General features: G+C 46.6%; 1 protein-coding gene across 1 annotated transcript in view; it reads left to right on the top strand.

Annotated features, from left to right (window-relative positions):
• CACTIN (cactin, spliceosome C complex subunit) overlaps positions 1-27,442 on the top strand; it is a 158,230-nt gene that overhangs the window by 59,981 nt on the left and 70,807 nt on the right. Inside the window, exons 4-6 of the mRNA XM_069649434.1 lie at positions 1,916-2,061; positions 2,181-2,343; positions 4,948-5,062. Coding sequence (XP_069505535.1) covers positions 1,916-2,061; positions 2,181-2,343; positions 4,948-5,062 — 424 coding nt within the window. The remainder of the gene's footprint in view (positions 1-1,915; positions 2,062-2,180; positions 2,344-4,947; positions 5,063-27,442) is intronic.

The following is a 27,442-nucleotide window of genomic DNA, read 5'->3' on the forward strand; positions in this document are numbered from 1 at the left end:
TTGAAGTGTGCCCATTAGCCACGCTGTGAAAGCTGCATTTAGAAGTGCTACCAATAGCATCTGTGAAAGTTGATTATAGAAGTGTATCCAATAGACACTCTGGAAAGTTGCATTTAGAAGTTCGCCCAATAACCTCTCTGGAAAATTGAATTTAGAAATGTGCCCAGTAGACGCTGTGCGAAAATTGCATTTAGAAGTGTACCCAATAACTTCTGCGAGAGTTACACTTAGAAGTGTGCCCAGTAGCCTCGCTGATAAATTGAATTTAGAAATGTTCCCAATAACCTCTGTATGGAAAATTGTACTTAAGTTTGCCTAGTTGCCTCTCTGTGGAAAATAGAACTTAGAAGTTCGCCCAGTACCCTATCTGGGAAAGTTGCATTTAGAAGTTTGCACACTGAAAGAGCATATAACCATTCATACCACACCCCACGCTTACTCTCTCCTTTACATCACCACTCAACTAGAACACAGAGATACTATGACACCATTCGGTATAACTGTTCTCATACGAACATCCGCCGCTTACTCCACATCATTCTATGTAAACACTGCTGATCTCACACCCTCAGCCAGGCGTTTTCCCCAGGCCTAACGCAGCCACATCCGTTCCGGATTAATCCTGCCAGAACGAACACATTCTCCTGATCTCTCAACCACCACACCTACCGATAAGAATTGGCTATTACACGCGTACCGCACGAGCTGCACACATATCCGGTGCACACACGCACCTTTTTGACTCTCCCTACTCTCTCTACTGATCTGAACTTCGGTTCCCAAGGGCGTTCAACCTACCAGCGCCTTCAGACCATACCAATGGTATATAAGGCGCTATATAAGTGCAAAATAACAATAACAATAACATTGGGGTTGGGGGCGCTATTACCGCTGCCGGAAATTGCGTCGGCGGCAATAGCACCGAAAATGGGAGGTAAGTGGACATTTTTATCTCCAGCTTTTTGCTGGAGGTAAAACTCCAATTTACCGCCCAACCCATAATAGGGCCAGCCCTTAAATGCAGCGCTAATTGCGTTACCGCCACACTTAAGGGCTACCGCCCAACTTGTGATGAGGCCCACAGTATTTACCTCCTTTGTGTTTGTTTTGTTAAATTTATTTTACCTGAAACGGTTATTACAAAAGTATTTTACTTCACATTTTTTAAATTGTTTTTTAATCAAACAAATTGATTTTTACAACTAACAAACTTTATTTCACTTTTGAATTGCATACTGCCATTCCCAAAGTAGACAAGTGTGTTACTTGCTGTGAATATTGCATTGCTTCTTCTATTGCTTCTTCTATGTGCTTATTGAATGTTATAGTAATAAAGTTTTAACTTGCCTTTAGTGTATATATAAAATAAACCATTATTTTATTATATAACATTAGTGTGCCCGTGTTTGTTTTGGCCCAAGTTTTCACCTACAACCCTTTATCCCTTCTAAGATAAGCCTGGCTGCTTAGCCATTGCTACCAACATACTTGTGTGGTTCAGGCCTATACTAAGCGTGGGAGCCCTGTGTCCCAATTGTGAGACTTATAAAGCCCTACCTTTGGTGGACCTTTGTAAAACTCCCTAATAGAAATCTGGCACGGTGGGTGTATCTGATCTTGGAGCCCCTTGTTATCAACGCCAAAGGATGGTCTGAGGTGTTATATATGGTATGAAAGTTCTCCATTTGTGGTCTGGCACATCATCTCTGCTGTCTTTTTTTTTTTTTGTTTTGTTTTAATCTGGGTTTTTTTTTTAACCTTTGTTTTTTTTTCTTGTCCGTCTATAACCCTTTAGTTGAGTCGCACTCCTTTTGTGATCTTGTGCTCCCACCCTGTAGCCACGTTGCAGATTCATTGCCTTAGTGTTCTGATTGATGATTTTTTAACTTTTTTTTTTTAATCCTCTTCCTTTTAGGTGAAGCAGCTGAGATTGGAACGTGAGCGAGAGAAAGTTATGCGCGAGCAAGAACTGGAGATGCTTCAGAGGGAGAAGGAGGCAGAACATTTTAAGACGTGGGAGGAGCAGGAAGACAACTTTCACCTGCATCAAGCCAAGCTGCGGTGAGTGCACCAGCAGCAGCAGAGGGAAAACCGGTTCTAGGGAGTTGCTTGTTTAATTGGGAATAATTTAGTAGCTTTGCAGCAAAAGGATCTGATCCATGTTTTCGCTGTACTTGCAGGTCCAAAATCCGTATCCGGGATGGCAGAGCCAAACCAATTGACTTGTTGGCCAAATATATCAGCGCTGAGGATGATGATCTTGCTGTTGAAATGCATGAGCCGTACACATTCCTCAATGGACTTACAGCCTCTGACCTGGAGGACCTCTTGGAGGACATCCAGGTATTCTGCATGTAGGGGCACTTCTATGGAGCGAAAGGGGAAGGGCAGAGTGCTGAGTTTGGGGTGGGATGGAGTGAAGTGGTAGCCCCAGGGAAACGCTGCTTCCAGCATTTTAACACCTTTCTGAAGTGAAATTGGGGTTAATACTTCTACAGTGTTTCACCAGTACGCTCAACTTTTATCAGTTCAATTTTGTTGACTGTTAAAAGGTTTAATTTGTATAATATAAAATATAGATGAAATTAGTAAAAGTAAACTTTTATGAATAGCAAGCGTAAGCTGTAAGAAGAGTTGGTAAAATGCATTCTGCACGTCAACTTAAATACTAGGCAAAAATGTGCGAAGTCCTCTACAAAGAACAAACAGAAGCCAAAATGGCTGTTTAATATCTTTAACAAACTCGAATGGTTTTCAGTTATGTTTCAGCTCTGTCATACCAGATGAGATTATCTATTTTCATATCATTCTGATCCCACATAGAATGGTAGTACAGACCAAAATGCCAGGCAAATCTCTCGAGTAGTAACGGCAAGCCTTTTTTGCTTACTAGTGTCATCAATGGGACGCTACTGCCTCCCTAGGTACAGAGGGAAGGGGTCCATCAGAATCATCTCACTCACTTAAGGCTAACTCCCAAGAGTTTCACAATCAGTCAACAATGTAAAGTCTTGTACTGAGAATAAACAAACTAAAATACCTTGTTTTTTTTAGCTTTAGCCCACAGAACTGGGCTTTAATCACGTTTGAGCTCTGTGCAATACCAGAGGAGAATATGTGTTTGCGTACAAGTCTGATCCAAACTGTATGGGTTACACTCCATAGAACAGGCTATTTTAGTTTGTTTTCTCTCCCTTATTCTATGTGCTTGGATTGCTGTTGGTAATCTTGCCCAGAAATATTTCCTGCCTCTTGGACTGGGGCAGACTTCCTATAGATGTTACACAATTCTCTGCAGTTTATGCACCACTGAGCAGCCATAGGGTAAGTTAACGCGTCTGTCTGATCGTGGCATAGGTCCAGCTGCATTAACAATTCTTCTTCTAGGACCTGACATGCTCTTGGTCCGTTTATCAGCCAGTCAAGTGATCATGGACTTCATCTTAATCTATATAGATACAGGAGTCTGGTATTCAGGCATAGCAATTATTGCTTCTTCTGGGTCAGCAAAAAAGGATTTGGCTCTTCATCATCCATGCCCTCATGTCTCCTTCATCTACCAGTATCTCTCGGGATTCCAATCAAGGCAGCCAATAACTAATGACGACATGGATACTGTGTGAGTTTAAAATGGGAACTGACAGAGATGCATATAGGATCCCGCGGCCACTTGAAGAGTGTTGTCCATGAGACGGCTACCTTCAGGTGATGCCAACACACCAGCAATATTCCACAGGCATCAGAAAATCATGAAGTGGCCAGTAAAGATTTTGGCGTGACAAAGGTCAATCAATAGCACCTTTGTTATGGCCAGGTATAGATTATGAACAAAAGTGGTCATTTACTCCAGGGAATTACTTTAAAACCAAAACATTTATTATTGGAAAAAGAAAGCTTTTATTTTTGTGACTGCAATTTTTGAAATTTTATTTTTTTACAGAATTCCAGGCAAAATGTAACTTAATAGGCTAAGTCCAAGGTAGATCCTTTCTGGATGTTTTAGTCTGCTAGAGTGTGCCCATCTTCCAGCAAAGATGGTCCACTTCGGTATATGGCGGGTTGTATTTGTCTTTATATCTTGCTTGGACATTCTCTAACCTATTGCTACGCTCTCTGGCTGCATCCCATTTCCACCGTACACTTTGTTCTATGTCAAAAAAGTTAGTATCCTTATCTTTGTGAAAACGGATTTTGAAAATGGCAAGAGTGAGAATTGTACAGCACCTATACTGGAGAGAGAGAACCTGCACCGTTAATGCATGCTGTCTTGTGCCTGAGAGGTGGCAAACGGAGGTTTTTGAACACTTAAGCTGACAAGATAATCAGACTGGAAGGACTTGAAGGGGTGACCAGGTTTCTGGTGCTGAGACTGCAGATTTCTGGAAAAGCAGTTTTGTTTTGTTATGTTTGTATAGGCGTTTAGTCTTTAAGGTGGTAAGTCAGTCACTGCTTCCTCTGTGGCAGCCTACCTAATCTGTCATTCTAGCATTGTCGATATTTTGCTTTAGAAGTAGTTGGACCGGTGGGGTTCTGCAACCATTTCTCAGCCTTTTAATTGGCGTTTACCTTCTAACAGCTGGAACGCTTTCTTTGTCACCTTTCACTTGTCCAAAAGTGCCCTCTGATTTCCGTCTCACCTTGTGTATTCTGATTGTACCTGCGTTTTGTGCTGCTGCACTTCCTCTGTGAGCTCCAGGAATTTGGGGAGGGCAGGGCATTTTCTAGTTTTTGGGGGCACTAAACATTTTTTTTTTTTTGAAAACATTTGCACGATTTTGCAGTTTTTAAGGCAACCTCCTACAATGCAGCAGGTTATTAAAACTATTCTTAAAAAAGGAAGGACTCCTCAAATGATTATAGTGCAGCACAATTCATGAGGGTTTTGGGCTTGCTTTCCTACTCTGTAATTTGAATGTTCCCTAACCCCATATCTATGTGGCTTTTCAGGTTTACATGGAACTGGAACAGGGAAAAAATGTGGACTTCTGGCGAGACATGACTATCATCACTGAGGATGAAATTTCCAAACTTCGCAAATTGGAAGCTTCTGGGAAAGGACCAGGTAATTCTACTCATCAAACCTCTGCTGCAGCTAGATCAACTGTGGGTATGGGAGTACTTCACACTGTCAATGTAACTTGTCCCTATTGCATAAAAACACTGGTCAGTATGCATGTAAGTAGGTGGGCAATTTAGGAGGGACTGGGGCATGGGTTTTTGGACTACAGATCCAAAAAAGTGAAAGTATTAAAATGGTATACATTAATGTTTTATATTGACGGTTCCATGCCATTTCATCGCAGGATGTTTTTTCGCTGGGTTTTTTACCGCAGATATTTTTACGAAATTTTTATATTCCCATACACCCACACCGAATTTATATATTTTTCTTTAAAAAAATTTCAATGAGTTTTGTCGGCAAATAAATGGTGGTAAAAACCCCCGCTGGTGAGTTTGGGGTCCTGAAAGCATGAACTGGTTACAAGCCAACCTATTAGTGGTGAAATGTGTGTACAACATGAAGAACTTGCTTCTCACTTGACTGAAGTGAGTTTGAGGAAAATTGTAGAGTGACACACTGAAGCCTGATTCGCTTCTATACTCTTCCTGGCTGAATAGACACTAGAGATGAAGGCTGGTTTGTTTGCCTCAGCACTAGTGTTTGTGTGGAGTGTATTCAGGGTCTGGACCCTAACTGCAAGGTATTCAAAAAGATTTTCCGTGTGCCTACTCTCACCCCCACCCCCCACCCCCAATATACCCTTTTTATTGTGCTTTGTTTAGACTCCTGTCCTGACTTTGGAGGCCTCTGGAGTCTTTTGCTTACTTCCTTGATCTTTTTGCATTGCACGCATCACCTTAAAGCAAAGTATGGTTAAGATCATTTGTATCCTTATAACTCTCTATAAAGGATTTTTGTTTACGTTTACAGTGTGCTTAGGATGAGCTGGTAGCAGCAGATATTTTTCTACTGCTTTTATATTTTTTCGAGTACTGAGATTAGATGTGTTTCACTGGGTATTGAAATAGGTTTTCTTATTTTAATGAATGTATATACCGGTTTTATAGGCAGTGTGACAATATTTGGCTAGATGTTTTACTTGCGAAGTGTGTGTTTTAAAAGCCTAATTTTGTACTTGCTTATCTGACTCTAATTATTGGTGTTCTGTGTAGGCTCATTGCAGCGCGAGACAACTCTTGCTGTCCTCCTGAGACTAAGCCTTACTGCTCTGCTACCTTAGCTTGATTGAGTTTGGCTAGTCCTCTGTGTCTCCCCGATCACTATAATAGGGTGTCGTCCCAAAATCGATCGCCCATGGTTGATTTTGAAACTTTATTGTACCACATGGTAGGAACATTTGATATGCCTCATGTTTTGTAATGGAGAGTGGAATATTTTTGGCATAGTGGTGGGTGGGCCAAAGTGAGTGAAATTTCTTTTTTTTTTTTTTGTAGGAGGGTATTGGATTTTGAAATTCATTCCATAAAGCTAGAATACTTATGCATTTGCTAAAATATACTGTAAAGTAATAATTTTGCTCTGTCATGGGGACAAGTTTGTTTTGGGGGACATCCAGAAACACCAGGTTTTACTGACCAGCGAACACTTGTTGGGCCACAATTTATTGAGTGTTGCTAATGGCTTGAGCAGACCGTTGAGACATGATTCAGTTTGCACTTTTACGTGTGTCAAAGTGATGATTGTGAAAGGGCCTGCTCATAGTCTAGTACAGCTTTGAGTATAAAAGAAAAATGTAGCCCGACTTAAATGCTGATTTATAATAACGATCTGATGTGCAAAATGGGTAATGTATAACATATCTTAATGATTCAGAGAAATAATTCTATTTTAAAATGCGCTCTCCCCAGTTGTGGAGGGGGTAGATTTAATTCCTGTCATGGGTCTGAATCCATGTTGTGATTGGTCCAAGGGGATTTTGATTTCCATGTGGTACAAGATTACACATCTTTAGGATTTTTTAACTTCATGATGTGGGGCTGATTGGACAGTAGCTCGCTGAGGTTAGCTACGCTGTTCTTGAGTAGAAGGGGTTTTCTTGGATCGTGGTAACATTTCTTGTTCTGTTGATGAATTGAGGAGCGATTGGGGAAAAAAGGATATGTCTAGACTGTTGAATTCTAGCCTGGCAGATGTTTGGAGGTCCAGGAGTGGGGCAGCATGAGTTTTCAAGTAATATTGCTGAGTTGTCTGCTTTAACTCTGCTTCTGAATCCTTGAATAGAAAAAGGTGGGGAAGACCCCGCTGACAGTATTAAGGTTTTTCTGGGTACTACTTCTATCGCTGGTTTGATTGCTGTATTTGGGCTTCTTTTGTCTGTAGTTTTGAATATGCAGACCTTTGTTGATGAAGTCTGCCGAGATGGAATCAGAGTTGTTGGGATGGCGTTTGTGGGATGCTGATTATTTAAGGCTTTGATAATTTCCTCCTGACCGTGTTGTGCAGACTTTATATATTGTGCATAATGTGGTTTACTCTTTTCTGCTCTGTAGATCTGGAGTTGAGTACCATGTCCCTTTTTTTTTTTTTTTACATGAGTTTTTTTTTTTTCTTTTTCTCAGCTTTGCTCAGGCGCTTAGTTTATCGTTGGGTGTTTGTGTTTGGTGGTGATCCACTTTGCTTCTTTTAAGTGCGTTTGAAGGTTTTCTTTGGGATGGTATATCACGTGTTTTCTGGTGTGCCTGTCTGCAGAGGAGGAGAGGGGCTTGGCGGTTGCTTGTTTGTTGAGGACCATGTCTAGTTTGATCAGATGGATGTTTGGGGAGCCTCGATATCTTTTGGTTGTGGTGCATTTGGGGTGAACGTGGTGAATGGGCTGGCTGGTCGCCGCCCCCGGGAACTAGTGGGGGTGAAACCGTGGTGGTAAAAACACCATCTAAGATGCAACTGCCTGTGTGTTGGGGTGCTCATACTAAATGCAGGAGGATCAGGGCATCCAGCGTTGATGAGAGGGATTTTGCCACCGCATCGTTCTTGATTTCCAGACAAAGGTTGATGTTGCTCAGTTTGGTGAGGTGTTTATATTTTACTGTGAGGTTAGCTATTGCATATGCCAGGTTGTCTGGGAATAATGCGCTATGAGAAGGGGCCTGTAGATGAGGAAGCCTAGTGTGGAATTGTGCGAGGTGGTCCAGAGAAGTAGGAGCTGTTTCCCAATTTGGATAGTTTCCAAAGGTGATATTTGAACATCGATTTATCCAGTTTTGTAGGAGTGCGATTCCTCCTCTTGCCAGTCCGATTTGCGTGCTTAATCTTTTAATCATAAGCAAAGGCCCTGTGTTCCAAGTAGTTGTCTGTAGACTAGAATTCCTGGATTAGTAGGTCTGCCTTTTTCTCACTTAGTTGGTTCTAAATGCCTGAGTGTTTAGCAATGGCGCTGGCATTGAGGTGGATGTTTCCGATGCTGTTATTCTTATTCCTTGCATTTTCTCAGTGTTTTGCCAGGATATATATTGGGCATAGTCAAGAGGTTGCGTTTTCATTGTGTGCTGCCATTGTCTTTGAGGAAGTTTGGCAGGTTAATTTTAGGGTTGACATTTTCTTCTTGGTGCCAGTGTAATTTGGTAGGGCCGTTTTTTGTGATCTGAAGGATTTGATGCAACTGGTTCTCCAGGTATTATCTGTTAGTCAGTTGTCTAGTTTAAATCCCGACCCAGACTTTTGGGTTACATGAAAATCCTGGATTTATTGGGGTTTCTTCTCACTTTAGAGTCTTATGACCCTGTTCACGGCAACAGCTAGACTGCGATTTGTGTAGTGAAAAGGGAAACAGGAATTTAGCAGTAGGGAAGCGAGGAGGAAGATTGCATGAGACAAAATAGATGTACGTTCAGGATTCCAGTAAAATACAACAGCGGGTGATGTGCGTGATGGTGATTGCTGGGATGCAAGTTACAAGTGTTTTGATCAAACACAATTTGATCTTGAGAGGAAAGAAGGATGCCTGTTATTGGCAAGCAAACGTTCATGCCACAGAAACGCGTATACTGCTGCAGTGGTGCTAGTTTAAATACTTTGTCTGATGGGATGCTTAAGCTGATGAGATTTGGTGTACTGCTCATGATGTGTAATACCCAAATCTTCTGTGCCCAGTCCTTCATCATGTGCTACACTGGGCCCCTTTGGGAATTGCATAGTAGTCCCATTCAACTTTGGTTCCCTGGGGATGTAGAAGAATAGTGGAGAGAATCTGCCGGGCAACCTATTTCTTGCTTTTATTGTTAAGGGGTGGTGTCTTAGCCTTCTTCGATGACTGTTCAAGCACTCTGAGGTCTTTTTGTAAAGAGGATCTTTGATAAGGGATCCTTATGTGATCCGTCCAAGGTGACCGCAGTAATGGACGCATCTGGTGGGTTGGTGCAAGGTCTGGTGGTTTTGGATGGTGCTCTGGTCTTGGACATCATCAATGTATTTCTATTCAGGAAAGGACAGCCGTCGAGGAAAACACGATGTAGCATGCCCAGTGCGTTAAACCCATTGCACACGTGCAGTTGCAGCCTATGAAAGCATCCAAAGATCACCAAGAAATGATTTCTACAAAAGGTCATTGGTGAGAGACAACTGGTCTAGCTCCTAGAAGCAGCTGGCAAAGTGAACTGTATTTTTTTAATTATTAGCTTGCATTACCTGGATGCAAAAAGCTGCGGGGCCTAAAGTAGTGAGAGGTGGCAGAGATGTTTTAAATACCGTAGGAAACATGGATGATCCTTGGAGTATTAAAGTTTCGTTTTCAAATGGGTTTATGAAATTTAAATAAGTGCTAATCTGATAAGGGGCGAAATCTGAAGTAACCGTTTGCCAACTTAGTTATTCCAAGATGGTTTTTAAATGGGACCACAGGATTCCATGGTGTATCGACGCATGATGAGTTGTCCAACGTAGTAAAGGCTCTGATAATGCATTAATTCTCAGAAGGTTTCTCACTGGCCATGGCAGAAATGTAGCTTGCAGTGGATGTTAACGGGCTTAATGTTATAGGTTTCCACGAGAGACTGTAAGAGCTTCACATCCGTTTTTATAAGCAGTCCAGTTGGGAAGGGCAAGTCCAAGATTTTCCCAGCCCAACTGCACAAGCTTTGATATCGTTACCGACATACACTTAAAAGATGCGGATTCTGTTGAGTGGCACACCCATTTCATATTGAAAGAATGGGCTTACCAGAATCCTTTTAGTTTAAGAAGAGTGATGGGCGGATGCGGCCCTCAGAGTTTGTCAACGAAGCACATGTGATCTGCTTTCAAGCACGCTTGTATGTATTTACAGGAGTAACATAAACACACATTATACATAAATGACAGGGTGAGACATGCATGATTCCTGCAGGAGAATTATTGCCAAGAAGAACACATCAGTCTACATATAATTGGGAGACATAGAATACAAACCTGCCCCCCTAAAAAAAATGCTGGTGGAAACGGGTGAGGCTGATTAAAATGGGAAGCATGCCACTTTAATAACAATGCTTTGCAGCACTGGTATTTGTTTCAGTGCAATTCGTTTGGATAATGGTGTCTACCACCATCCTTTTTATACCTTGATTTAACTGATTTCATTCATGGCTGAACCAGTCCTTATAAGTTTCAATTATGCACTTTTTGTAATTATCTGAAGTGACATGAATTCCTGCAAAAGATTCTCAATTGTTTAGAACAAGCCAAACTGTTGCCCTGTCTTGTTATCATTTTCGTATGGCTTTGGTTAGCACAGTAGATATACAGAAAAAAGGAGCCTTACAAATTTGTATACCACAACAGATGCGAGTCCAGGTAGAGTAAAGTTTGTAAACACTTTGTTCACTCATGGAGTCAATCTGTAGGCACACACAACATAAAAAGCCCTGTCTTTGAATGTATCCTGGGTATCTGGTAGATATAACATGGAGGTTGGGCTACAATTATGAACGGCTCTCCCTCTAACAGGAGTATGCACACCGTGTAAGACCACACATGCAATATAGGGGAATACATGTAAGGCCAGACCAAGTTCACAAGAGTGAATTGGTTTAAGGAGAAAAAGTGGCCTATAAAAAGGATTGGACAGTGCATTTAAATATAGATTGTGTTGCAGTAGCTTTTAGCTTTGCTCTGATGTAGTAGCCCCAGGAGGACTATGTACGAGATAAGAATGAGAATAAGAAGGATGGTGACACAATCTCTCCGACACAGGTAAGTGCAGTTAAGTTTCTTTATTGACTAGACCCCGCAGCCTCAAGCTACGGCTCCCCTCACTCAACGGCCACTGTGGAATGTTGATTGCTGAACGCGCATCAACATTCCACCAGTGTGCCTATGCACGAGCCCGTGCATATTACAACATATCCTCTTCCCTTGGATAAAAATGTTGACACCAATTTGAACAATGGAAAATGAAACAAATATCACATGACATGTCATAAATACAACTTACTTTCACAGCTAGATCCATACAAGTAACATGGGTGCCATTAAATGTACTTCTACTCTTAACAAACATAATCCCTAAATCTTATGGGAGGTCCACAGCTCCTACCCGCACGACCCCTTTGTTGACCTGCATCAGGTTGCTGAGCCATAGCAGTCTGAAATTCCACATTGACCTGTGGATCAATAGGACCTGGAATTGGTACCCCCTCTTCCTGTTCACACCCGATGGCTTGTGAACCCACAGGATTATAATCCAGCGCTGTTTCCTGTGATTCCACATCAGATTCCACACCAGCCCTGTCCACACGTTTGCATCCATCCACCACCCCTCGCCTCTTACTCCAGACTGAGCCATCCTCCAAGTGCACATGCCCTTTTCCAACTTTAACAACCTTCTTTGAGGGCATAAAAGTGCTGTATCCTTTATGAACTATCCTAGGATTCTTTATGTACACCTGATCCCCAGGTTTTACATTCAACTCCTTCCTACTCTTTTGTGAGGACCCCATGGTCTGCTGGCGCTCTTAAATGCTGCGATGAATTGCTCGCAAATCCATATCGCATGGACCCCCACCACCCATAGCCAGGGTTCTCAACATTGTACCTGCCTTCCTGCCCCTCATTAGTTCAAATGGAGATCTTCCCGTAAGCATGGCAGGAGTTCTCCGATATGCAGCCAGGTATTGTGTCACAACTTCCTGCCAATTCAAACCATTGGCCAAAGCCAATTTGTATGGCTGACTTAATCGTGCCATTGGCCCTCTCAACCAGACCATTAGCAGAAGGGATTATACAGAGCTGTCCTATAGTGAGAAATGGCATGCTGTTCCAAGAATTCTCTCATGGCTCTAGAAATGAACTGCACACCATTATCCGTGACTAAACTTGCAGGTAAACCCTCACGGTCAAATACTTTCCTCAGAAAATCAATTACGGTATTGGTCGGAACACGCCGCCACCTCAATCCACCTGGACGTATAATCCACCAACACCAACATATATCTGGACTCAGGCTCTAAACAGTCAAACTGACCCATAATGTCCAGAGCCAATTTCGACCATACCTGCTCTGGAACCTCTACAGGATGCACAGGTTGTGGATGCAGTACCTTGCTCTTATCACTGACAGAACACGCCTGACACTCTTTCACCACCTGTTCCACATCCTTGCCATTGACGGCCACCAGTACTCCTCTCTGTCTCCTTTTGGTCAAAGATCGGCCCAAATGACCCTCATGTGCCAATTCCACCATTCTTCCCCTCAGACTTACCGGGGGGTATCAACCTACTACCCCTAGACACACCCCAGGGACCCTCGGCTAATTCCTGGAGAACCTGAACATAACCTTTCCCTTCCGGCCTTTCCTTCACAGTGTGCCACCCCTTCACCAGACCTTCCCTAATCCACTTTAACTCAAGATCATCCTCAGACTCCTGATCCCACACCGACTTCTCCACAGCAGAAGAGACCAAAGCAACCTGACACTCCTGCAAATCATCCTCCTTAACTACTCCCCCCTCACTGTCCTCCTCTACAACTGGCAAACGGAACAAACAATCCGCGACAACATTAAACTTCCCCGGAAAATACTGCAAGGAAAAATTGTAATCTTGTAACTGTACTGACCACCTCGCAATCCTCGGGGATACTGCCATAACTCCCTTGGAGGAAAATACCTGCACCAACGGTTTATAGTCCGTTCTGACCACATAGGGCATGCCCCACACAAATGTCCTGAAATGTTTTGAAGCCCACAACACTGCCAGCGTCTCTTTCTCAATTACAGAGTACCTGGTTTCCACATCTCTCAAGGTCCTCGAAGCAAAGGCCACCGGGACCCATTCACCATTAATGCATTGCTCTAGCACTGCCCCTAGACCCACCTCACTTGCATCCACCGTCAACGCAGTTCTATTTTTTGGGTCAAATGATTTTAGACATGGAGCCTTCTCCACCTCCCTCTTAACCAACTCAAATTCTGCCGCACACGCCGCAGACCATACAAATCTTACACACTTCCTCATAAGAGCTCTCATGGGCACTGTTTTTTCAGCGTAATTTGAAACAAATTTAACATAATACTCTGCAAGACCCAGAAAAGCCCTTAGCTGATCCTTATTAACCGGAGCTGGCGTATCCCTCAACACTTGTACCAACTCCCTTTTTGGGCTTACACCTCGTGAACTCAATGTGTGTCCCAAATATGTGACCTCCTCCACCTTACAGTCAGACCTCTCTCTTTAAGAATCTGCATGACCTTCCTTACTCTTGCATCATGTTGCTCCTTGCTGCTGCCCCAAACCAAAATGTCATCTTGAAAGTAGCTGACCCCCACCACCCCTCCAAACAACTGCTGCATCAGCCTCTGAAACACAGCCGAAGCCAAACCAAAAGGCATGCGACAAAATCTGTATGCCCCAAACGGAGTCACAAATGAAGTAAGGGGTCTAGATTCAACGTGCAGGTCAATTTGGTGATACGCCGTTGATAGATCAAAAGTTGAAAAATATTTAGCTTCACCCAACTTCAACAGCAACTCGTTAATATTTGGCAAAGGATGCCGATCCACCCATATGCTAGCGTTTAACTCCCGGAGATCTACACACATTCTGATGCTGCCGTCGCTCTTCTTAACTAAAACCACAGGAAACAACCACTCCGAGGACTCAATAGGTTTGATTATTCCTGCCGACTGCAACTTAGTCGATTCCGCCTTAAATGCCTCCCTCACTGCAACTGGCATCCCCCTCACTTTATGAACTCTAGGAACTGCACCCTTCTTCAACACAATGCGATGCGTAAAACCCCTAAGCTTACCAAGGGTGTCTGAAAATACCTCAAGAAACTCACTCATAAGCACTGTTGGGGTAACCCTTATGTCCTTGTCTTCCATTCCCTCCAGGACACTGAGAACCGGTTCTTTTTCACCTGGATGAATTTGTATTTTTAGTGCAGCCTGCTCATCCCAACCCAACACACTTGTCCCTTTTGAAGCCACATACAATTTACCTAAGGTCCCTTTGAATGAGAAATTTGACCAATTATAACCAAGCAGGTCAATGGAACTCTGCCCATATGCATATGGTCTGATGTCTGGAGCCAACAAAGAAGAGATCGGTTTAACCAAAACCTCTTGATACACTTCCGGAGACACCAGGGTATAAGGTGACCCAGAATCCACCAGCATATCCACAGGGTGCTGGCTGGTCCACCAATACCGACACCCATGGACCCTTCCGCCCACAACCCTCCACATGTAAAATGACACTCTGTTTGGGACCACCACCTGATGCTCCCTCCAGCCCCGTAGTAAACTCCTCTGTAGTTACATTTGCGACCACCTGCCCTTTACACATTCGTGCAAAATGGCCCATCCGTTTAAATTTCCTGCATTCTACATTGCTAGCCGGACAGGATTTCGAATCCACCGTGTGACTCGACCAACCACAATTTTTGCACACCTCTTTACTTTTAGATGCTCTATTCCCTTGTACGACCCCTTTGTCCAAACCCTTCTTGCTCCTTGACACCACCGCATGCACTATCTCCCTATTTCCATCCCTTTCAGTAACAATTTGTACACTCGCCTTGGAGGCTTCAATTGCTCTAGCAATCTCCAAAACCTTATCAAGTGAAGGATCGCTCTCAATCCACAATCTCTCTCTAATTTTTTGATTTGACGTTTTCATCATAATCTGATCCCTTGTATGTTCCTCACCGTTACCCGGGAACCCACATGTAGCCATGAGTGCACGTAAGGCTGTAACATATGAATCTATGCTTTCCGCGTACCCTTGTGCCCTAGAGAAAAACTTATACCGTTCTAAAACCACATTAACTCTTTTTCCAAAACGTACTTGCAGTTTCTTCAAAGCCGTCTTATAGGCACTTACAACCATTTCCCCCCGACCCTCCCCCTGGAACCATAACATTCTCTCCAGGCAGGTGACGAAAAACTCTCAAGCCCTCAGTACCAATACAATTAAGCAAAGCAGCCTCCATTTCATCATCGTTGAACTTTGCCCCACCTGCAGCCCGCAAATATACCTTAAAGGCATCTACCCACTGCTCCCAAGGCGCAACCGGCTCTCCTGGGTTAGGCAGAAAGGCAGGTGGAGGCCAATCAGCTGTATGCAACATGGCCGAATTTGCTGCCCAGAACCTTGTGCCCATCAAAATAACCTACCCAACACTGTGCTTTTCAGTGCCCCCTATAATCAGAAAATGTCCTGTCTGTTACTTTGAGCCAGTGCACTCCCACGTATCTGCAGTACCATATATATATATATATATATATATATATATTTTTTTTTTCTTCTTTCTTATTTTTCCAGCAGTGGGTGAGTCACAACACACCAATCCATGTGACCGCACACAGATGTCTTCCCCTGTAGCGTTGCGAGCGTGCACCCCCACGCATATGCAGTACAGCCAGGTCCTGGCACTGGGTGAGTCACAACCACTGATGTACAAAAATATTTGCACAATCCCAGCCCCAGCCGAGCTGCCAACCTTCACTTGTCTGGGCCATATGGGGTTTGTGTGCCCCAACCTTACCAGCAACACCCCTCCAGATCCACCTTAAATATAAACTATGGCTCCTCAAACTTGCCACGTAGCTGACGGTATTCTCCTCTTGTCTTCTCTCATCCGCCAGCAGCCGCAGTCAGCTGCTAGCAAAGCACTCTGCGCAATGCCACCGCAGCCCTCCTCCTTCCCTGGAGTGACCGCTGTCCGTGCTGAGCGGCGTGGGCGTCCCCGCAGCCCCTCCTCGTTCGCTGAGGAGACTACAGTCCACGCTGAACCGCCTAGCGTAGACACGCTGTCGGGGCGGAGCCAGCTGCCTGGGGGACTGCCAATGCCAGTAACCGCAGCCCCTCCTCGTTCCTCAGTCACGCTGAGCAGCGCAGCACAGGGACGCCACCGGGGGCGGGGCCTGCTGCCGGCGGACTGCAATTGCAAGTGCGCTCCGCGCACCGGCCTCCGACCCACTCGCAGCGGGCCCCCGACTGGACCCACGCACACGTAGTGGAACCAATGGAAGCACTACAGCCGGCAAGGCGAACCCCTCGACACCTCCAGCTGTTCGCGGCAAACCGGCGGCAAGCTGCCCCGAATGAACACCCCGACTGGGCACCCGAACAGTTCCTCGCCTTCCCCTCCTTCACAAGACAGCCGCCCGCCCGGCCTTGTATTGGATCAAGCTTGCAGCAACAGCTCCAACGTTGATCGGCCCACGTTCACGCCGACTGCGCCCGAAGTGATCAAAGGAGCCCAAACAGCTGATCCGCACACACGTGGGACAGGGTCTCGTCGAAATCCTCGTCGCCAATGACACAATCTCTCCGACACAGGTAAGTGCAGTTAAGTTTCTTTATTGACGAGACCCCGCAGCCTCAAGCTACGGCTCCCCTCACTCAACGGCCACTGTGGAATGTTGATTGCTGAACGCGCATCAACATTCCACCAGTGTGCCTATGCACGAGCCTGTGCATATTACAACAGATGGCAATTCAGCCATATACATTCGGTCACAGGAAAGCGTTTGTTGGAAGGAAAAGCAAAGAGCTTGGGCCACATCTAAAGGAGAAGGGCTGTGTTGCCCACAAGATATGTATTGTTAAGAGGTCTGCTGGGAAGGTTGTCTGTGGATCCAGAGATCGTCCATCCCGTATTTAAGCTTTACCTGGATAAAATCTTGCCATCATATGAAAAGGCATTGTATTTGCGCTTTAGACGGCACAATCTACTGGTGGCCTCTTTACCCCGGAACTGGTGCACTACTAAACTAATTCAAATTTGTGTCCATTATGTAAGGCTGGTAGAGAGACAATTATGCACTTTATGTTCTGTAGCGGGACAGGACCGGAGCACTTTTTAAAAGCATCAAAATATGAACTTTGTTGTCCTTTTTTATTTTTTCACGGCTACAGCATGTGACTGCAGCCTGGCCCTCCTGAGCTCCGCACACACATCGCTCTTCAGTCCTTTTCTCTGCGTGGTTTGGATCGGACGCACTAGCATCACAGGGAATATTTTTCTTTTTGTTCCCTTGTCCTTCAGTCCTGCTCCGGTTCCACAGTCATCTCTTCAGTCTATGACGGAGCGTCTGGGATTCGTGTTCTGTTCATCCTGTGAATGTCGTTTCGCTAGGGTGGAGTCCCACTCCCTTTGCCTGGAGTGCCTAGGCCTGGAATACTGTGGGGACATGTGCTTCTACTGCGACTCCCTCTCCGTCCGGGCACTCCAACAGCATCTTGACAGGTGGGAGGACGTTTTTCAATGTGTTCCTCCTCCGCATTTACAGCTCTTCATTGAAGAAAAAAGGAAACGGCCGGTAAGTTTGTTCCTTTTAATGGCACGCCGGCCGGGGGACTCCTTCCCAGGGGTCTTCTGGGTCCGGGAGGGGGTCAAGTGGCTCTGTTACCGGTCATATCCCCAAGGTGTTCTGCAAGGGATCTAACAGGCGCACCAGAGTATCTGCCGAGGTCCCGCGTGAAGGGGCTGCCAAGACTGGATATTCATCTGAGGTTCCCCTTTTGGGGGCTAAGGTTGGGCCCAATTCTTCTGACACTTTGTTCACCAGGGTCAACCCTGAGGTTTCCACTCCTGAAACTAAGTGTACGAAGCGCCATCTAGGTCCCTCTCAAGGTGACTAAACGTACCAAGGTTACTCCTTCTTGGGGCTACATCGAAGACTGGCAAGATTGAGGGGGCCCCTGCGAGGGCCTGGATTTGGGCCTGGCTGCAACAACTGTGGTGGTACCAATCCTGCTGTGGGGGCACAGAAGCCGATCACGCACCAGAAGCCTTCTTGGACCGGCTCTGCCGAGGATCCCCTATTTGGGGTTAACGTGTCTCCGAAACACCCTAGATCTACTAGTACCGGCTCGGACCCCTGACTCCCCTGTGGTGTCCACTGTCTCACTAACACCTGTGATACAGGTGTTGGGTGTCCTCAGGCGTGTACAAAATGGCGGTCCAACCCCTGTGGTCTGCGGTGGCCATTTTGACTGCCTCTGCTGGTGCTGAGGGGCCTGTTTTTTGGGGCAGAGCAGCCTTTCCCACGTTTTGTGGACAATAAGAACCCGTTCTGCCCCCTCTGATGGGTTGGCGAGCTCGGGCTCCGCTGCCACATAAGTCTTTGTCCCTGCCGCGTCCGCGCCTTTTGCTCTTTGTGGATCCAGCTGGTGGAGCTCCATCCTGACAACCATCCTCATTGCATTCCTGGGGGTATGCCCCTTCCGAGCGGTCTCTGCCCACTCCCCAGGACCTCATCTGAGGATGCCTTTTTCGGGAAGTTTCAGACGCTTTTACAGTCTGATCCCTTGAAGGCATACTTTAAGCTTTTGTGTAAGGAAATGTATTCTAAGCTGCCTGAACAGGGCCCTGTTCCAGGAGTACCCATGTTGATTCTGGTTTCGCCACCTCCTCCCCCTCTGCCTGCGGGGCCTCCGCCCCCCACTGCCTCCTCTTTCCCCAGTGGAAAAGACTCTGGCGGCTCTGCCAAACACCACTTCAGGACCTGAGGACCACATGCAGCGGACCAGTCCTCTGCTCAGACTTCACTGGATGAGGCCCAGGCGGACCAGGACAGCGATGACCCACCCCGCTCTATTCAAGCCTTTCACGGCCGGCTGCTGGATATGATAGTGCAAGACTAGCAAGACATCCCAATACCGGAGTCCCCAGCTCCTCAGGAGGGGGTACTTTCTGGAGGCTTCACCTTGTCGCCTCAGGAGCGCACCGCCCTTTTCCTACAGAAAGACATTCTGGCCGAGGCCCGGAAGGTTTGGGGAAAAACCTCATACTGGGCAGCACCTAAACAAAAAAATAGACGATTGCTATAAACTTCATGCGTCTGGGGAGAAATCCTTGTCTTCATGTCCGCTCCCCTCGTCGACGGTGGTGGCTGCGGATACACTCCAGTCAAAGCCAGCCTCTACATCTTCTACTGCCGCATCCCAGATCCTTTCCAAGGGGGACAAGCTTATAGATGCCATTGGGGAAAAAGGTTTTTTTCCAATTCGCTTCTCAGCTATGTCGGGCTAATGTTGGTCTTATCCTGGCCGCTGCCAATGTAAAACTTTGGAAAGAGCTAGCTGAGTTCCAGGACTGCATTCTTGCGGATAGGCTTGACTACTTCAAAGAGGGCTTATTGGACACCTGAGTTTTGGCACAGGATCTAATTGAGGCTGCGCTCCATCACATAGACACTACCGCTCAAGGCCTTATGGTCGGGATTGACATCTTCCAACAGGCGTGGCTGCATTCTATGAAGTTTTCAAAGGAAGTCCAGGACAAGGTGCTTGATCTCCTTTTTTAGGGTAAGGAGCTGTTCCACGCCTCCACGGACGAGGAACTTACGAAGACTAAGGCCAGTACTCAAACTGCCAAGTCGTTGTCTGTCCTTGCAAAGACACTTGCAAAGGCACCTTACACTCTGAGGTTGGGGTCGCAGACAATGTCCTTCTCTGGCTTCAGAGGGTTTCAGGTCCGACGGGCATGCCACTCTGATGTCCCCAATGGTAGCCCCCGCCGTAAATGGCAATGCCAAGGAGGTCCATCACTAAAGACTGATGGATTTGTCAGTCGCTAGGGCAGGCTTTCACTTGCCCCTCCCCTGTACCCCGCCTTCCCACCCTCCTCTCCAGTAGACTGGGTCACCATCCCTCAGAGCCGAGGTACAGAAGCTCAAGTACCGATCTCAAGTACCTTTCTTGGAAGGTTGCTTTTCTGATTGCGATTACATCGGCAAGGCGAGTAAGTGAGCTCCAAGCTCTTTCTGTGGAACATCCGTTTCTCACTTTCCACAAGGATAAGGTTGTGCTTTGCACTCATCCATCTTTTCTGCCTAAGGTAGTTACTGATTTTCATTTAAACCAGTCAATCTCTTTACCGGTCTTCTTCCCAAACATGGCTTCTGAGGCCGATTATAGTTCTGCACAATTTAGACGTTAGGAGAGCTCTAAAGTTCTATCTTGATAGAACTAGTGAACTCCGAAGCTTCTCACAAATCTTCGTCCCGTTCGGTGACCCGAAGGGGAAACCACCATCCAAAGCTTCCATTTCCCGCTGGATTGCGTCATGTATGTCGGAGGCCTACAGCGCACAGGGCCTTCAGCCACCAAAGGGCATCCATGCACATCTGGTCCGTGGCAAAGTTGCTGCTGTTGCTTTTCAAAAGTATGTCCCTTGGGAGTCCATCGCCAAGGCAGCTATGTGGGCCTCCCCATCAGCTTTTTGTAGACATTATTTTCTCAATCTGAGCTCCCAGGCTGATGCCCAATTTGGCCAGGCAGTTCTCAATGTATTCCAATGAGGGAATTTTCCATCCACCCGTAATACCTATGGTCAGTGATTGTCAATCTCCCACAAGTATGGAGGAAAGAACACAGGAGGTAGAAGTATGACAAAGTTACTCACCATAGTGACTACCTTACTCCTAGTCCATAGTCCCTTTCCTCCATACGCCCGCCCGCCGTCCCCTCTAAAAAGTATCCTCTATTATTGCTGAATGGCCCTAGACCTGTTGATAGAAAAGGACTGAAGGGCTATGCTCGGGACGGCGCTCAGGATGGCAGGGCTGCGGTCATGTGCTGTAGCCGTGTAAAAAGAAAAGGACAAACAAGTAAATTCTTTGATGCTTTTTAAAAAGTGCTCTGGTCCCGTCCCGATGGACGGAATGTCCCACAAGTATGGAGGAAAGGGGCCTATGGACTAGGAGTAAGGTAGTTGATATGGTGAGTAACTTTGTCAATATCACACAGCTATGCTGGAAAGGCACCACTTGCCTGAGAAATCAAAAGTAGCTGCTGGAAGCTGTTGGCTTCAAGCTAATCATGCTTACTAACATGTTTACTAAGGCTAGAACCAGGTGTGATGAATCCTGCAGATTCCTCACCAATTCCCAGCTGGACAGGGAAAGGCTTTCTGATCCTGACCTTGAGGGTGGTGTTCTGCGGGAGGATCACCTGGGAGGAGAAAAGGCCCAGGGAAATGTGAGTACTCTGTGGGATGAGACCCAATAATTGTCTTCCTTTAGGGAGGTTAAATACACAATGCCAAAATATCTAATGGCTTGTGCAATAATCATCTAGTTATTCCACTGCCTGCAAATGGGGGTTAAAACAATTATCCTTACAAAAATCTTGAAACTGGGAAAGCTAAAGACCTCTCTGAGACCGAAAGGTGCAGTGAATGAAAGTCTATGAATAATAACCGCTTAAAAGAATTGCCCGGCACTAGTCAATCAAGTCTGGCAACTAATTCCTATGATATTCTTTTAAAGACTTTTGGGAGGAACAAAGGGGTGTTTAAAAGTGCAAATCAAGCTCACAAAACAAATGTTTCCATTAGGGACTTGTCCCATAATTCTCTAGGTAGTGGGACGTGGAAGAGGTGCAATGTTGCAGGAGTAGTCAAATCATTAATGCAAATGACCCCACGCCTGAGGGACACTGAGAGGCTTAAAAGCCCCCTCTGATGCTGGCAGAGCAGGAGAAGAGCAGTAGCAGTAAAATGCAGCAGAGTGACTCGTGCAAGCAGCCTGTACTGAAGCTGGAGGAGAGAGAGGACGCCAGGACCCCTGTGTGGCAGATTGCAGCTGCCTGTCCTAAGAGGGTCTGTGCCTCTGAGGGCAGAGGTCGCACAGCAGGAAGCGTGCAGGAAAGAAGCTTGCCCGCTAGAGACCCGTGTTGCAGAGATTGTGCAGTGCCAAGTGAAGGCAAGGGAAGCTTTGCTTCCCGAGAGGCTGTCGCAGGTGGCTGGCTTGCACCTGAGGGCCTCGAGGAGATTTCTGGTGGTTGGTGTGCATCAGGAGATCTCCGTAACAAGGAACACTCCAAATACCGGTGGCGCGGGCGAAGGCGGACTGAAGGAAGCAGTTTGCTGAGAAGTCGCCAAAGCAGAAGTCCTTTGAGCAGCAAGGGAAATGGAGGCGCATAGCTTACCTTGTGAGTTCTAATGTTTGTAGTGACCCGGGAGTGCTCCATCTCCCCATGCGTCGCTCAGACAGGCGTTCAGCAAATGAGCAATGCTCGCGTAGGAGTGTCAGAAAGTCAGCACTGAATTTTCAATACCGAACGATGGAACAGACGCTATACTCTCGTAGAAGTGAAAGGCGAATGACTGCAGTGTTAAAGGTACGAGTCTGTGGAAAACTCAGCATTGCCGAAACCAAGAGACAATATTGTTAAAAGCTAAGACCTACAAGCATTGCCCAAGCCAAGAGAGACTTGGGCAAGAACAATTTAGTCAACATTGCCAACAGCAGAGGGGGGGGCGCTAATTAGGTCTGCAAAGGGGGGGGGTCTTATTGTCCATACTCACTTTGCCAAAGCCAGGGGAGAAGCAGAAAGAAACCCTTTCCTTGGCAGTCAATGGTTACTGCTGCAGTGGGCAAACAAGAGTGGCAAAAGGCTGCTCTTCTGGCAAAGAGATCCAGAGGGAGAGGAGCATCATTTGTAAAAGAATATTAAAGAGCACTAATGTGACTCCTGCTTTCCCTAAAGCGATGTTGCAAGTGCTGAAGCTACACTGTGAAGTTATGAACCTCTTGTCAGTTGATCTAAACCACAAAAGCACTGTTGTTTGGCTAGGGGAGTATGCTGAGATGACAGACCTTTGGAGAAGTAAGCCTGGCATGGGAGTAAACGAGGTGGAAGTTGGAGAAGTGCTATGGAGTGGTTCTGACAGAGGCCATCTATGTTTGTGGTGCTAAAAGAAAAGCTGAGTAAGGCTGTTGCAAAGAAACTAGCTTACTCCTACATCCTGTCCCCTTTTCTCCATACTTTTGGGACATTCCGTCCATCGTGACGGGACGGGACTGTACTGGAACACTTCAGAAGCATAAAAAATATTTGTATTTGTCCCTTTAGTTGTATGCAGGGCCACTGCACATGGCCGTAGCCCGCCTTTATGAGCTCTGCCCTCTGCTTCACCCTTCAGTCCTTTTCTCTGCGCGGTCTGGGTCACACGCACTAGCATCATAGGGAATTTTTCTTTTTTTGTTCCCTTGTCCTTCATCTTACTGCACTGGTTCCACAGTCTTCTTTCCTCCATCTATGCCGGAGTGCCTGCGATTTGTGCCCTGTTCTTCGGGCAAATGTTTCGGGAGGGTGGATCCCCATTCTCTGTCTGGAGTGCTTGGGGCCCAGAACATCAGTGGGACTCTTGCTTCCACTGCAACTCCCTCTCCATCCGAGTACTCCAGCAGAGGTCAGGTGGGAGGAGGTGTTCCATCGGCTTCCTTCTCCACATTTACAGCAGTTCATCAATGAAAAAAGGAAGCGTCCGGTAAGTTCCTTCCTTTTTTTAGGGCACCCCGGCTAGGGGACTCCTTCCTGGGGTCTTTTAGTTCTGGGAGGGGCCCAAGTGGCTCTGGTACCAGGGTTCTCTCTGAGGTGTTCCAAAGGGGATCTAATCTAATCTAGATTAGAGTTTGCTCCGACCCTCTTCCCCCCCCACCACCTCCCTCCCGACTATTTCCGAGGTTTCCAAGTCTGGAACTAAACATATCGAGCCTAGTCTCGAGGTTTTCTATTTCAGTGGATAAAGATACCAGGGTTATCCCAGAGGATCCCCAATTAAAACCGGCAAGATTGGGGGTCCTCCTCCAGGTGCTCTGGCTACAGGGTGTGACCCTAAGCCTTCCCACAAAACATCTTGTGGTTGATCCAATCCTGCTGAGGCGGCAAAGGAGGGCAAAGGCCCCAAGTCTTCAAGTACCGGCTCTGCCGAGGTTCCCTGTCACAAGGCCAAAATGGATAAAAAAAGCTCCTGAAACCATTGTGGTGACAATGGCCTGACTATAACGTGTGCGGCAGATCACCTCAGGCAGTGACAAAATGGTGGTTCAACCCATGCGGTCTGAGGCAGCCATTTTGATGAGCTCTTTCACACCAACCTTGTCAACAACTGTTGCAGAGGGGTCAATCTTTGCCGCCGAACAGTATTTTCCATGGAATGTGGACAATAGGAATCCTTTCCGCCCTCCAATGGATTGGCGAGCTCGGTTTCTGCTGTCAGTCTCACTTCCTCCAGCGTTTGCTCCCTTAGTTTATGTGGATCCAGTTGGTGGAGGGCCATCTTGGCAACCAACCTCTTTACAATCCTGAGTGTATGCCCCTCCAGAGCAGCCTCTACCCACTCTTCTGCCTAGACCTTCCTCTGAGGACGCGTTATTTCCAGGCCCTTATGCACTCTGACCCGATGAAGGCATACTTTAAGGATCTATTCAAAGAAATGTATCCGAAGCCTCTCGAGCCGCAGCCTGCTCCTACTACCTCTCAGCAGGTTTCGGTAGTGCTGTCCCCTCCTCTTCCGGTGGGGCCTCCTCCTACACCTTCTCCACTGTCTAATGCCAGTTGCGGAGACAAGTATGCTCACGGGGTCGAGGTACCATGTGCCGTGGATCAGTTTTCTGTTCCCGCCACAACTGACGAGGACCAAGCAGACCAGGATAGCGAAGAACCACCCCACTCTGTCAGAGCCTTTCATGACCGGGTCGTGGATATGATGGCATTGCTAGATATTCCAATACCCGAGCCTCGGGCTCCACTAGAAGGTGTACTTTCAGGAGCCTTAACTCTTGCGCACAGGAGTACACAGTTGTTTTCCTTCAAAAGGATGTGCTTGCTGGAGCCTGCAAGGTCTGGGAAAAACCTCATTCCGGAAAGCACGTAAATAGGAAAATGTACGCTCGCTACAAGCTACACTCGTCAGAAGATATACCCTTGACTGCATGTCCACTCCCCTCAGCAACAGTGGTGGCAGCAGCTACGCTCCAGTCTAAGCTGTCCTCCACTTCCTCTACGGCTGCCTCTCAGGCCCTACCCAAAGAGGACATACTTCTTGAAGCCATTGTGGAAAAAAAGTCTGGTCTTCAGCTGCGCCAGGCGAAAACCGAAGTCATCCTTGCAGTGGCAAATCTCAAGTTGTAGAAGGAGCTTTCCCAATTTCAGGAATTTATCCCTCAGGGCAGGCTGGAAGATTTTAAAGAGGACTTATCCGATATCCGAGTTATAAGCTCGGGACCTTCTGGAGGCCACTGCCCATCATGTAGATACTTCTGCTCGGGGCCTTATGGCTGCAGTAGACATCTTCCGCCAAGCATGATTGCATGCTACAAAGTTCTCGAAGGAGGTTCAGGACAAAGTACTTGATCTTCCCTTCAAAACTAAAGAGTTGTTCACTCCTCCACCGATGAGGAACCCCCTAAAACAAAGGCAAGCACGCAAACGGCAAAATCTTTGACGGTCCTTGCTAAACCCCCAGCTAAAGCGGCCTATACGCAGAGGTCGGGGACCCAGACAAGGTCCTTCTCTTGTTTCAGAGGGTTCCAGGAGCGTCAAGCCCGCCCGGCAGAAGGTTCCTTTGGTGCACCTCGTTGCAAGCAGCAAAGGAAAAGGGGCGGTTTTTCTGTCGGTTATCTGCCTCCTCTTGCAACAGGTGGCCTCACCGCTGACAAACCATCCAAATTATGTTTTCCGTCGGTCACACGAGACTCCGGTGGGAGGACGTATATAGTCTCATGTGGAGGTGTGGCATACCATCACAGAGCCAACGTACAGAAACTTCTGAAACTCAGAGCGGCGGAACCTGTTCACTTTTGCGGGAGCAAGGGGAAGGCTATTACTCCTGTATGTTTACAGTGCCCAAACACAACCAGGCTGGCCTGCGCACTATCCTCGACCTCTCCAATTTCAATCTGTTCCTACCCCAAGAGAAATTCAAGATGATCACGCCCAGCCAGATAAGTTTCTCTCTACGGAAGGGCAAATGGCTCAGTGTGGTAGATCTTCAGGACGCTTACATGCATATACTGATCTGGGGCCCACATCAGAAATACTTTCGGTTATCCGTGGGAACAGAACACTTCAAGTATCGAGTGCTGCTGTTTGGTCTCAGCTCGGCACAGCGTATTCTCATGAAGATGGCGGTTATCGCAGTGTTCCTCAGATTGTAGAGAGTTCATGTTTATCCATATTTGGACGATTGGCTTCTGCTGAGTCCTTTTCCACGAGCTGCAACAGCCAATCTTCACTCACTCCTCCCAGCTCCTGTTCCAAATGGGGCTATCAGTGAACTGGCAGAAATCTTCTGACAGTTGCTCATGACCTGATTTTTCTATGTTTCTGTTGGGATACGGTCTGTGCCAGTTCCTAACGCAGGACAGAATTGCAGATTTATCTGCAACATGCCGTTTTTTTTTTTTCCTTCTTCCTGAATTCCTCCCACGTCGGCCTGGTGGTTCCAGACTCCTGGACCTGATGGCTTCTTGCATGTTAGCCCTACCTCTCGCAAGGCTAAAAATGAGACGCACACAGCTAGCGCTTCAGGCTGCTGGCCCCAAGTTGTGGACCTGGGCTCCAAAATGATTCCGATGCCATCCTCCATGAGGGCAGCTCTTCAATGGTGGTTAACGGCCAGCAACCTTTCAGTGGAAACCTACTTTCCACTATTGAGTTACAACAGACTCTTCCCTCCTATGGTGGGGAGCGACGCTGGGGCATCTCGGGGTGTGTATGATGTGTGGACTGGATGTCCCAGGACAGAATGTCTCATATCCACTACCTAGAGAACTCCTGGCTGTCTTTCTGGCATTGAAAGCTTTCCAGCCTTCTATCATCAACAGAGTGGTGCGAATTCGCACGGACAATTCTGTAGCTAGGTTTTACATCAACAAGCAGGAGGGCACCTCCTCTGGTGGATCTAGCTATCCAGATTTTGAATTTGGGCAGTCCAACACAACGTTTGGCTACAGGCTGCGCACATTCCGGGTAAGATCAATGTTGCGGCAGATTCCCTGTACCGCCAGTCTGCTGCGAATTACGAGTTGGAAATGACCAGCAATGTTCTTACCAAGCTTTTCCAGCAATCGGGTTCTCCAACAATGGACGCCTTTGCGACTGCAATGAACAGGAAACTATCACTCTATGCTTCCAGAGACGGTCTAAGAGCATCTTCCTTGGGTGGATGCCCTCGGGATTCCTTGGGACAACATGAAGGCTTATGCC

Source organism: Ambystoma mexicanum, chromosome 1p (assembly GCF_040938575.1).
Source record: "Ambystoma mexicanum isolate Mex_15411 chromosome 1p, UKY_AmexF1_1, whole genome shotgun sequence".
In the NCBI taxonomy this organism is placed as follows: domain Eukaryota; kingdom Metazoa; phylum Chordata; class Amphibia; order Caudata; family Ambystomatidae; genus Ambystoma; species Ambystoma mexicanum.